Source organism: Mandrillus leucophaeus, unplaced genomic scaffold (genome assembly GCF_000951045.1).
Source record: "Mandrillus leucophaeus isolate KB7577 unplaced genomic scaffold, Mleu.le_1.0 Scaffold359, whole genome shotgun sequence".
NCBI lineage: Eukaryota > Metazoa > Chordata > Mammalia > Primates > Cercopithecidae > Mandrillus > Mandrillus leucophaeus.
In genome coordinates this window covers 1478855-1492295 of record NW_012103798.1, presented here as the reverse complement: position 1 = coordinate 1492295, position 13441 = coordinate 1478855, and the positions used below count along the sequence as shown (strand labels likewise).

The following is a 13441-nucleotide window of genomic DNA, read 5'->3' as shown; positions in this document are numbered from 1 at the left end:
AGCCTCCACTTCCTGGACTCAAGCAATCCTCCCACTTCAGGCTCCCGAGTACCTGGGACCACAGGTGCACACCACCACACTCAGCTAATGTTTTCCTTTTAATTTTTGTAGAGACAGGATATCGCCATGTTGCCCAGGCTGGTCTCAAACTCCTGAGCCCAAGTGATCTTCCTGCCTTAGGCTCCCAAAGTGCTGGGGTTACAGGTGTGAGCCGCTGCACCCAGCCCTATGCCCAAGCTTCTTGAACCAGCAACATTGTTGGCCACACCATGTAGTGTTTAGTTTTACTCAATTCATTCACAGTTAAAGAGGTGGCTTTATTAGTTTTAGAAGTATAACACCTAAAATCTGAAGTTCCCCACAAAGGCTATATAAATAATGGAGAGCATATCTTATGTTGTCTTACATTGTTTAAGGCTCTTTAAATATGTGCCTCTAATTAATGAAATTTGGGAAATTAGAAGTTGACAGCTTTGTTTTCAAATTAGTATTTCTCATTTGAATAAACATTTTATTTCTACCTACTTACATTGAAAAGGTACTCCAATCAACAAACCACCTGTTTTGGGCTATAAAGATCTCAATCTCTTCAAACTCTTCAGACTGGTTTATCATCAGGGTGGATGTGACAATGTAAGTATAACATTGCTATTTGAAACATGTATTGATGTCATAAAAAGGTAAATTATCTTATATTGCATTATATGCACATTGGATAATAAATACATTTCCTTAATGAACATAGAATATTAGGGTAAAGATTATTTCCTGGCCAGGCATGGTGGCTCACACCTGTAATCCCAGCATTTTGGGAGGCTGAGGCGGGGTGGATTGCTTGAGCTCAGGAGTTCGAGACCAGCCTGGGCAACATGGCGAAACCCTATCTCAACAAAAATTAGCCAGGTGTGGTGTCGCATGCCTGTGGTCCCAACTACTCGGGAAGCTGAGGTGGGAGGATCACTTGAGCCCAGGAAGTCGAGGCTGCAGTGAGCCCTGATTGCTGCCACTGCACTCCAGCCTGGCAACAGAGTGAGACCCTGTCTCAAAAAAAAAAAAAAAAAAAAAAAAAGATTAATTCCCTTTGCAAATGTTAACATAAAAACTTAATTTTCCAGATTGATAGTGGTGCTGTATGGAAGCAAATTTATATGGACCTTGGCATTCCTATTTTGAATTCAGCTGCTTCCTACAATGTAAAAACTGCTTATAGAAAGTAAGTAGTATAGTTTATTCATCAAAGAATATATATTTATAGGAAATATTTTCCATTTACTTTGTTAACAAGAATACATCAATCTAGGAACATTAAAGTTAGAGAAAGTGTATAAAAAGGTTTAGGTTGACAGATACTTGTGATTGAAAGTTATTTCATTGCATCAAATCTTATTTACTCCATTTCTTATGTTGTCCTGATTTCCTTTCCAAAAGCAAGACGCAGACAGTGTCTGCGATTATGATACATATTATAGAGCTACATCTTTTGGGGTGAACAGCCTTCATATCAAAACTTACGATAGTTATGTTTAGTTATCACAAGCTGAGACGTCTCAGGACAGCATTTTATGATCAGTTTTTCTGTTTATAATTCTATCTAAAACACCAAGAAAATAGTAACACAGAAAATAGCAACACAAAATTTTTTTAAAATTACTGGGCTTTACTTTTTAAAAATGTGTTTAATAACATGTGAATTCAAGTTAAATGCAAAGACTGTAAGATTTCTTAAATATTGTTTGTTTAGGTATCTGTATGGTTTTGAGGAGTACTGCCGTTCGGCAAATATTCAGTTCAGAACTATTCATCACCATGAACCAAAAGTAAAAGAGGAAAAAAAAGACTTAGAAGAATCAATGGAAGAGGCTCTCAAATTAGATCAAGAAATGCCTTTAACAGAAGTGAAGAGTGAACCTGAGGAAAATATTGATTCAAACAGTGAAAGTGAAAGAGAAGAGATAGAATTAAAATCTCCGAGGGTGAGTTCTTAATACTAGTTTTATCTGGTTTAAGTATTACTTAAAATTTTCTATTATAGCCATTTTCATATATACACAAAAGTACTACAGTGAACCTAGCTTATTTTCCAGTATTTAATGCTGCTTAGCTAACTACTTTTTTCTAAGTATATTGTATATTATTTTCTCTACCTGAAAACCCTTCCTTCTGTTTTCAGTTTATGTTCGATCAAGTCATTCTCATCTGGGATGAATCTCAGATATTCCTTTTCCAAGTCTTTTGCTAAAGTATCACCTCATTGAAGGCTATCTCGGTCACCTTATCTGAAATTGTAACCTGCCTCCTCTCTTTAGAATTCTCAGTCCCTGTAATGTTGCTCCTATTTGTAATTTACTTATTCTGTTTATTGTGATTATCTATTTTGCGCCACTCTACACAAGAATTACACTCCACGAGGTCAGGGATTAGTGTTTATTTCGTTTATTGACAGATCCCAGGCATTTAGAATAGTGCCTGGCACGTAATAAAGGCTTATTAAATAGATGTTGAATAAACGAATCACCTCTTTATAGTGCCTGTGCCCTGAACTAGATGGTATCTTGTCTTTCTCTGTAACTTTATAGCACACTGTGTGGCTCTAGTGATGTGTACATGTACGCTGGTTGTATCTTCCAACTCTGCTCCTTCTTTCCTTTAATATATAAAGTCTGTTTAGGAATTGTCATCTAGCATTTGGATCAGTGTCCAGTGATGTTTACATAGTAGGATTTATCAAATTTTAGAAAGAGAAAGGAATTTACCGCACCATCAAAGAAGTTTAATTAGTATAATATGTCTTATTTTTTGGTGGAATCATATTTAATGAAAAAGAATGTGAAATTTCTTTGTCTTATAGTCCAGAAACCAGTTGTTAAAACTGTTCATTCTTTCATGTAGTAAATGGAATCTTTTAGTGAATGTCATGAAGTTTCCAAATTGGTTTTCTTTTCTTTTTTTAATTTTTTTAAAAATTGTGGTAAGTACATATAACATAAAATTTGCCACCTTAACTCTTTTCAAGTGTACATTTCATTGGCATTAAGTACATTCTCACTGTTGCATTAGCATCACCACCATCCAGTTCCAGAACATTTTTACCTTGCAAAACTGAAATTCTGTACCCATTAAACAGTAACTCCTCATTCTTCCCCCAACCCCTAGCAACCACAATTTTACTTTCTGTACCTATGAATTTGATATTCTAGGTATCTTTATATAAGTGAAATCATACAGTGTTTGTCTTTTTGTACTGGCTTATTCACTCAGCATAATATCTGCAAGACATTATGTTGTAGCACGTGTCCGAATTTCCTTATATTGTATTGTATGTATTGTGGACATACTTTCTTGTCATTACCTAAAAACCTTCCTCGTCCTACATAAAATATCTGCAATGTGCTGTCTAGTATAGGTGAACCATAAATTTACATTCTCCTAAATTTTCTCCCAATTTTTTACTATTTTAAAAAGTGCTATAATACATTTGCTTGTAAAAATATCCTCATCACTTATCCACATATATAAGCCAGGCTTCTAAAAATGGCATTTCTCACCTGTAGTCCCAGCTACTCAGGAGGCTGAGGCAGGAGGATCACTTGAAACCAGGAGGCAGAGGTTGTAGCGAGCCAAGATCGCACCACTGCACTCTAGCCTAGGTGATAGAGCGAGACTCCATCTCAAAAAACTGAATAAATAAATAAAAATGGTACTTCTGGGAAAAAGGCATACAGACCCAAGTTTTATAGCAGTTGTTTTCATTCATTTACCTACAGATATTTTAAAAGCACCTGCTAGGCCGGGCGCGGTGGCTCACGCCTGTAATCCCAGCACTTTGGGAGGCCGAGGCGGGCGGATCACGAGGTCAAGAGATCAAGACCATCCTGGCCACATGGTGAAACCCCATCTCTACTAAAAATACAAAAATTAGCTGGGCGTGGTGGCGTGCGCCTGTAGTCCCAGCTACTCATGAGGCTGAGGCTGGAGAATCGCTTGAACCTGGGAGGTAGAGGTTGCAGTGAGCTGAGATCACACCACTGCACTCCAGCCTGGCGACACAGTGAGCTTCTGTCTCAAAAAAAAAAAAAACAAAAACACCTGCTATGTGCCAGCCACTGTGTAGATCTGAGGAGGTGGAAGTGCCATCTTGGAACTTGCATGCTAGTGCTTTATGATAGAAAAAAATTTCTTCTTTTCCTGCCTTTGAAGTGTAAATAGCACATAGCCAGCAACTAGGGAAAACATTTGCTTACTGAGATATTAATTGTATCCTAATGCTCCCTAAGTTGCCGGCTGTTTATCTGCTTTATTCCAAGAAGAGGAGAATTCTGCCAGTGTATAAAAGTTGTCTTGAAATAGAACCTAGGAGATAGTGAAATTGCTCACCAGTCATGGTCACTTCAGCATTCAGTGGGCTAGATAGAAGCTAGTGGGGGTAAAACATATTGCTGTTGGCCCAGCGAACTCTCCAGATACTCGTTCAAAGAAGTCTCCTCACTTTTTTTGCCATTTATGCAATTCAGTCCTTTTAAAATGTAGTCATCCACAAATACAGTGACAATGTAAATTTTGTCTTACTAAGCTGTAGAATTAGAGACCACAGAGCTTTTAAAGAAGCAAAATTCAGGGGATTGGCTTTATTATTGTTACGTTTTATCATTAACATTAGATAATTTATTTTAAATTTTTATTATAGTTGAGAATAAAAGTGAGATAAAATGACGTAGTAAACAAAGGAGACAACTTTTGTTTCTTTTTTGTTGTTGTTTCCTTTTTTCACTCAAACAGATTCTGACAGATATTTCTTAAGTAGTATGTAGCCAAAGTAGACCTGGATATAATTAAGTAATTTATATTAGTTATTCTTTTACTTTCAAAAGGAAGAGAAATGTACCTTTGAGTTGGTTTTCAGGGCCGTGTTTCAAGCCAGAGTCATTGCTGTGAAGGTTAAAGGAAAAGATGTTTTTTCCTGCTTTTTTCCCCTTTATAGTGATAGCTATATTAAAGCTTTTATCACCTCTACTAGGGACGAAGGAGAATTGCTCGAGATGTAAATTCTATTAAAAAGGAAATTGAAGAAGAGAAAACAGAAGACAAATTAAAAGACAATGATACAGAAAATAAGGATGCAGATGATGACTATGAAACTGCAGAGAAAAAAGAAAATGAGCTATTACTGGGGAGAAAAAATACACCAAAGCAAAAAGAGAAGAAAATTAAAAAACAGGAGGATTCTGACAAAGATTCAGATGAAGAGGAAGAGAAAAGCCAAGAGAGGTACATTATCTTATGTTTGTTCTCCAGAAGCACCTGTCTGGGGTACAACAGCGCTTTGTTCCTGCTTAGAGATTCAGGTTTAAGGGAATGTTTTCTTATTGGGACTTCCGTTCCTCTTGTCTAATGAAGGTGAGACACATTGTGAAGATGATGTGTATTGCCTTTCGGAATTGGAGAATATACTGGTCGCACCATTTTAATAGCACTTGTGCCCTAAACAGTGGCCTCAAAGAAGGCTGCGCCACCCAGTCAAAAGAAAGGTCCTGCAGTTGACAGCAGGGAAGGGAGCTGGAGAAAAATGGAGGAAGTGGACAAGAGGAAACAGCGACAGCAAAAATTCCATTTTAAAAAAGGTACAATGTGGGAAAGCTAACAAACACATGGGTGCACAGTACTAGCAGATGTTTCTGTGTGTTAGCTTTAAGACATTTTTCTTTTTCAAGTTATTGTATTAGATTAAGTGGCATGCACCCCTGATTCTAGTTTGGAAAATACATTCTTGCCCCACATCAGAACAATAAATTTTAGATTTTTTAATGTCCATCCTGTTTACTGTTGAGTAAAACCTGTATTCTTTTTTTCTATGTATTAGACAAGTATGGACTGAACTGACTTAAAAATAGTCAAAGATTAGGCAGTCCAGCAAGATCAAGGTAGTCTCTCACCAAGGTATTAGCTGTTTCTGTAAGCGTTGAGAAATGGATTTACTAATTTTAGGACACTACTAAAAATGAATTTTAACTGAGCAACAACATAACACACTTACTTGTAATACCAGCTCTCTTCTATAGTTATTTTTCTATTATTATGTGATGTTAATTTTTCTAGAAATTTGAGTTGTTAAGCCAAATTTGGGAAAACTGACCTGCCATTGAGATAATAAATATTTGGAAAAATAGGATGATTAGTGAATGGGAGAGGTAATTTGATTTAATACAAATAGGCACAGGAGCCATCACAATTACGTATGAACTAGGTTAGTGAGTAAGAAAAGGTTCTGTAATGAAATATAATTAGGATTAGGAAAAGTAGGAGGAAATAATTGGAGTTGAGTATAATGATATGAGTATAGAATTTTAAATATTTGGACAAAAAAATTTAAGCAAAGGTGAACCACTTAAAAAGTAGAGCCTAATTGGCCGGGCGCAGTGTCTCACACCTGTAATCCCAGCATTTTGGGAGGCCGAGGCAGGCGGATCATGAGGTCAGGAGATCAAGACCATCCTGGCTAACACGGTGAAACCCCATCTCTACTAAAAATACAAAAATTAGCCAGGCGCGGTGGTGGGCACCTGTATTCCCAGCTATTCGGGAGGCTGAGGCAGGAGAATGGCGTGAACCCGGGAGGCGGAGCTTGCAGTGAACCAAGATTGTACCGCAGCACTCCATCCAGCCTAGGTAACAGAGTGAGACTCTGTCTCAAAAAAAAAGGAAGGCCTAATTATAGTTTGAGGCTTTGTGAAAAGCTTTGAAGCTTTGTGTGAAAAACATCAAAATATGTATATTGAAATATGTATATAAAACATATAATACATCTATGTAAAAATGTGATTTAAAGACTATAACTGCTATGTAAATGGAGGTTTATTTTAGAGAAAACTTCACAGACTTGAATATGAAGAACAATATTATCTTTAAGTAGTTTTTCTCATAATGTTTTGAATTTACCTCATCAGTCTATTATTGGAAGGTGTCCTCCAAGAGAAAACATTCGCACTGCAAATGGGCTGTCAAAGCTTCATGTCAGGACTCCCAGGGGTCACCAAAATAATGCCCTGTATTTATTACAGAGAACAATACTACTTGTTGAGCTTTTAATGCTTGTGACACTAGAATGATCTTTGATGCAGTTCTCTTGTGAGTCTTTACAGCATTGATACACAATGTTTTGTTATAAAAATATTAAAAGTATTTTTAGACCGTCCTGTTTTAATCTTTATACCTGATTATCAGTACAAAGAAAAGCTGATGGAATATGAGTAAACAAATAGAATTCAACACAAATGTAAAGCTTTGTTCTTGTGGTGCTATCCTACAGTGTCAGCAAGTGATCTAATACTCAAATTTCTTTTCTTTGTTAGGGTTGGGAAACCTTTAAAATATAAATTAGTTTACATGGTTACTAAGGTAGATAGCCCTTGCTTATTATTTTGCCCACTAAAAAAAACTAGTCTTGCCAAGAACTATTCTAATTGTGGTAGTAAAGCAGATTTAAGAAAATTCAGTTGCAGGAAGATACAAAATATCCTTAGATCTTTTTTTACATATAAGGTGGCACTTAAATATGAATTCTGAAGAATTTTTTCAGAGCATATTTTTCTTATTTTGTTTTGTCAAAAGTGATTTGTTTGATTACAGATCATCGTTAGCTGGCACTTAAATACGAATTCTAAAGAATTTTTTCAGAGCGTATTTTTCTTATTTTGTTTTGTCAGAAGTGATTTGTTTGATTACAGATCATCATTAGCTGTGACTTGATTGGCTTTTAAAAAGTATGGATTTACTTTGGGTACAGTGCACCTTCACGTAATAAATTCCTTAGTAGGTAGGCCACAGAAATCTTCTCCTTCTCCTCCTTCTTCTCCTCCTCCACTGATATGTTACTAAGGTAATATTTAGGTTGTGAATAATCTACCTGTTGAATTCTTTTAGCATATTTTGTTCTCCATTAAGTTATTAGTAGCATTATCAATATTATAACTTACTGCAGGGAAGAAACTGAAAGCAAATGTGACTCTGAGGGAGAGGAAGATGAGGAAGACATGGAACCCTGCCTAACAGGAACCAAAGTGAAAGTAAAATACGGACGAGGGAAGACTCAGAAAATTTATGAAGCCAGTATTAAAAGCACTGAAATTGATGATGGAGAAGTTTTATATTTGGTACATTACTATGGATGGAATGTCAGGTAAGCAAGAAAGTATTTTCTTACTATTGAAATTTTTCCAGTGGTTAAATAGAACATCAACTTAATGTTGTGAAGAGTGAAAGCAAATGATGGTATATATTTACAAAGCACACCTTGATTCTGAATTTTCCAAGACTTTGACATTCCTGCTGTTATACTGGCAGTGTCAATGCTTCTAGCCGGAGACTACCAGGATCACACCTGTAGTTAGAACAAGTTACATTTATTACTCATTTATAGTGAGGGAGAACACACAGCAAGGAAAACCATAGGGCACCTTAGTAATAAGGTGTTAAATGAATCAACAGAGGCTCAAGGCACCACCTTTGGAAAACAATAATTCATAATTCTGTGGAGACATATTACTGAATATGAGCAGGGAGCCAGGCCCCCAGCTTCCAACTGTGCAGTGTTTGTTTGTTTCATTAATCAGAAATCAAGCCTGTGTCAAGCACTGTAATAATTCTAAGTCGACTAATTAATAAAACAGAACGTTAGAACTTAGATTTGATATTCCGTTAGATTATTTTGGGGAGGGTTTAAGAAAGGCAGAGCATGGTGGCTCGTGCCTGTAATACCAGCACTTTGGGAGGTGGAGGCGGAAGGACTGCTTGAGGCCAGGAGTTCGAGACCAGACCTGGCAACGTAGTTAGACCCCCATCTCTACAAAAAATTAAAATTAAAAATTAGCCTGGCATTGTGGCATGTACCTGTAGTCCCAGCTACCCAGAAGGCTGAGGTGAGAGGATCACTGGAGCCCAGGAGTTGGAGACTGCAATGAGCTATGATCATGCCACTGCACTCCAGCCTGGATGATGGAGCAAAACCCTGTCTCTTATTAAAAAAAAAAGAAAAAAAAAAAAAGGGATTTTGCTCCATATTGGATCCTGTCAGGAAGCTGGGGTAATTATAATTGGTTTTCTTAATACATCTTATCTAGAAGGAGAGACAGACCAAGGTAACACTATAACTGGTAAAGAAACAGCAATCACTCACATTAGTCAAGAAAAAAAAGATGTTTGGTCGTTTTTGTGACTTGGACAATGTTCCTGTTTTTTCTGTGTTCAGACACGATTAAGAAGTGGTCTTGTTTTTGTTTTGATACATCATGATCACAGAATGGACTTGTCTGATGTTGATGCTCTTTGAAATTGTTCATATTTCAACAGCAGGACAGTGTGGCCTAGCTATGCGTGCCAGACTAGCTCCAAGCAACACCAAGGCCCAACGGATAGTGCCAGGCAAATTCCTAAATGTCGGGGGCTGCCTTTCTTGTTGTCTTTTACAAAATCTGGCATGTTTAATATCTCTAGTTGCCCTGTATTTATTTGGAGCCAGACTGCTCCTGGGTTTCTCTGTACACTAGATGTGTGCTCTGTTATGACTCAAATCCCTCATCTCTAAACTGGGAAAAATACGGTTCCTATTTTGTAGAGGTGATGTATAATGCAGTAGTTCCCTCTCATCTGCTGGAGATGTGTTCCAAGACCCCCAGTGGATGCTGAAACCTCAGATAGTACTGAATCCTATATGCCCTATCATTTTTCCTATACATACGTACCTACAATAAAGTTTAATTTATAAATTAAGCACAGTAAGAGATTAACAATAATAATAAAATACAGCAATTATAACAATATATTGTAATAAAGGTTATATGAGTGTAGTCTTTCTCTCAAACTATCTTAATATTTTTGGGTCATGGGTAATTGAACTACGCTGTGGCTAAGCAGGGACTACTGTAGTGATAATATTTGTATTAAGATGTAAATGCTTAGAATCATGCCTGGCACTTAGTGCTCCATGAATGTTAACTGTTTTGTTTTCTTTACAATGTATTGCTGAATTCAGGGGAAAAGGACTATATCTTATCAACTTTCAGTCATTATATTTCCAGTTGCATCACATGATAGCCTTCTTTCTTCTTCAGATTCTTATTTAGTTCACAACTCTCCACTCCTGTTTCACATCTGTATATGTCTGTGTTCTGCTTTCTAGAATTTCCCGTATCATCTTTCTTTCTCATCTCTTTAATGTTTTACTTTATGACTCTTCTCAGCAGTCATTTTATTATACACTCAGGTTTTGGATTGGTCATCTCCCTAATTTGTTACTTAACTGGTACTCTCCTGGTTCATGTTTTTTCATTGTTCTTGTCTACTCCTAAAAGCTGGTATAATTCTGGCCTGTTCGTTGAGATGAAGCCACCATGGTTCCTAAAGAATTTAGCCAGATTCCTGAAAGGGAGTATCTGCAAGTGTAAGAAGTGTGAGAAGAGTCCTGGTCTCTCACTGAGAAATCCTGGGACTGTCCTTGGTTAGTAGTATTAGTGCTAGAAGTACCTACATGATATACTGCTTTGTCCAGTGTCGCCAGGACCAAGTACACTAAAAATCAGGCTTGCGCTTCTTGGTTGTCTGATACCTCCTTTGGAATTGTGGAATTGGATAGAGTTATCCCTTTGTTAGCCCTGGATCAGATACATAACTCTCTTATTGCACTTACCAGACTATACTTGATTTTACCCTATGTCTGTCTTTTATAACAGGCTATGGGTTGCTTGAGAACATGGGCCATGTTTATTCTCTACGTACTTCCTGATACGGTGCATACTAGTAGGCCCTCAGTGTATGTTCAGATGAATAAACATTTCCATATAAGTTAACAAAGTACAGATATTTAAAGGCCTAGTACAATGCTCATAGCCAGTCCCATTTTAGAAACTAGATACTGGGTTAATGAGGTGAGAGATCGTTTTCAAATCATAGTACAGGTAGTTCCTAACTTACAGTGGTTCAACTTCAATTTTTTTTAATTTAAAATGGTTCAAAAGCTATATGCATTCAGTAGAAGCCATACTTAGAAGTTTGATTTTTTTTTTTTTTTTTTAAGACGGAGTCTTGCTTTTTCACCAGGCTGGAGTGCAGTGGTGCGATCTGAGCTCACTGCAACCTCCGCCTCCTGGGTTCAAGCGATTCTTCTGCCTCAGCATCCCCAGCCTCCCAAGTAGCTGGGATTACAGATGCATGCCACCACGCGCAGCTAATTTTTGTATTTTTAGTAGAGATGGGGTTTCGCCATGTTGGCCAGGATGGTCTCGATCTCTTGACCTTGTGATCCGCCCGCGTCGGCCTCCCAAAGTGCTGGGATTACAGGCGTGAGCCACTGTACCTGGCCTGAATTTTGATTTTTTTTTTTTTACTGATCTAGTGATACGCAGTATGATACTCTCTCATTAGACTGTGCAGTGGTGGCAAGCCACATCAAGCAGCGAAGAAACCATGAGACTAATCAACCAATATTGTACAGCGTATTCAATAAATTACATGAGATATTTTAGACTTTATTACAGAATAGACTTCGTGTTAGATGATTTTGCTCAACTGTAGGCTAATATAAGTGTTCTGAGCATGTTTAAGGTAGGCTAAGCTAAGCTGTGATGTTCAGTAGGCTAGATGTATTAAATGCATTTTTCGACTTACGATATTTTCAGTTTGTCATGAGTTTATCAGGACATAATGGCATCATAAGTAAAGGAGCATCTGTATAGGTAGTCATGGTACCATGTCAGCTGAAATACATGCATACAGGAACCATGTCCTTACTTTGTACATCTCCATGGTAACTGGTTTACAAAGCAAGAATATCGTTTCCAGATACATGAGTTTCTATTAACACGCTACAGTCTAAAGCAAGTTTGTCCAACCCGTGGCCCACAGGCCATATGCAGCCCGGGATGGCCTTGAATGTGGCTCAACATAAATTCATAAACTTTCTTAAAACATGAGAGTTTTTTTGTTTGTGTGGTTTTTTTTTTCTTTTTCTTTTTCTTTTTTTTTTTTTTTTCTCATCAGCTATCGTTAGTGTTATTTTACGTGTGGCCCAAGACAATTCTTCTTCCAGTGTGACCCAGAGAAGCCAAAAGATTGGACACTCCTGGTCTAAAGCAAGGACTGCCTGTAGTTTCTTCAATTAAGTGTACATATTTTTAGATTTTGACTTAATTCTATAAATACTTGTATATTTATATAATGTAAAAACTGTTATTTAGTTCCAGAAAACTTAATTTCTTATTTGCCCCTGATTAGTCACTTGGACTATAGACATTCAGCAGTGATAGTAATCATTTGAGAAGGCCAGGTGCAGTGGCTCATACCTATAATCCTAGCACTTTGGGAGGCTGAGGTGGGCAGATCACTTGAGCTCTGAAATTCAAGACCAGCCTGGGCAACATGGCAAAACCCCCGTCTCTATAAAAAATACAAAAATTAGCTTGATGCAATGGTGTACACCCATGGTCTCAGCTACTCAGGAGGCTGAGGTGGGAGGATCATCTGAGCCCAGGGGATCATGCCTCTGCACTCCATCCTGGCAACAGAGTGAGACCCTCTTTCAAAAAAATTGCTGGGTCCAGTGGCTCACCCCTGTAATGCCAGCCCTTTGGGAGGCCAAGGTGAGCAGATCACCTGAGGTCAGGAGTTCAAGACCAGCCTGGTCAACATGGCGAAACCCCGTCTCTACGAAAAATAAAAAATTAGCTGGGTGTGGTGGGCACCTGTAATCCCAGATACTCGGGAGGCTGAGGCATAAGAATCACTTGAACCCAGGAGGCAGAGGTTGCAGTGAGCCAAGATGGCACCATTGCATGCCAGTCTGGGCAACAATATTGAAACTGTCCCCCAGAAAATTAAATTAAAAATAAATTTAAAAATAAAAATTTTAAGTAAAAGTTTAGGGGAAATGAGTTTTCAACTTGAGCTAAACAGAATAAACTTAGATAAAGGAGGTGAAATACAGATATCTCTAAAAAATTTCAAAGTCCTGAAGGCAATGTAGTTCAGAAGAAAATTTTATTGGAAATACTAGACTAGAGACTAATTTTTTATATTTTTACTAGAGACTAGAGAGAGTGTTGAGGAAGAAAAGGAAGTTGAAATGGACTTGATAAAATAACCTGAAACTGATCACCTTGCAAATCTGAATTTATCTGACTAGCTTTCTATTATTCATTCAATAGAGCGAATTCTAGTGCAGAATCTGATTATAAGCTCAGGTCTGTAGAAAACAAAGCAGTTCAGATTGTCTTGAATCTAGAGTTTGCTTTCCAAGACCTCCTTCTAAACCTGTTAACTCTTAAATCCTCTTGCCTTTCCCTAGTGGTTATGCAAAATACCTAGTATAGTTACTGGCACATGTTACCAGCAAACCAGCCCCTGTGCCCTTCATATTCTTGCCAACACTAAGAACAAACTATTTAGTCTGTCTCAC

General features: G+C 37.6%; 1 protein-coding gene across 3 annotated transcripts in view; it reads left to right on the top strand.

Annotated features, from left to right (window-relative positions):
* The window catches only part of ARID4A (AT rich interactive domain 4A (RBP1-like)), a 74581-nt gene that overhangs the window by 46453 nt on the left and 14687 nt on the right, over positions 1 to 13441 (top strand). For all 3 annotated transcript variants that reach the window (XM_011989583.1, XM_011989582.1, XM_011989581.1), the window contains exons 13-17: positions 539 to 633; positions 1116 to 1213; positions 1742 to 1973; positions 5015 to 5265; positions 7976 to 8173. In XM_011989583.1, coding sequence (XP_011844973.1) covers positions 539 to 633; positions 1116 to 1213; positions 1742 to 1973; positions 5015 to 5265; positions 7976 to 8173 — 874 coding nt within the window. The remainder of the gene's footprint in view (positions 1 to 538; positions 634 to 1115; positions 1214 to 1741; positions 1974 to 5014; positions 5266 to 7975; positions 8174 to 13441) is intronic.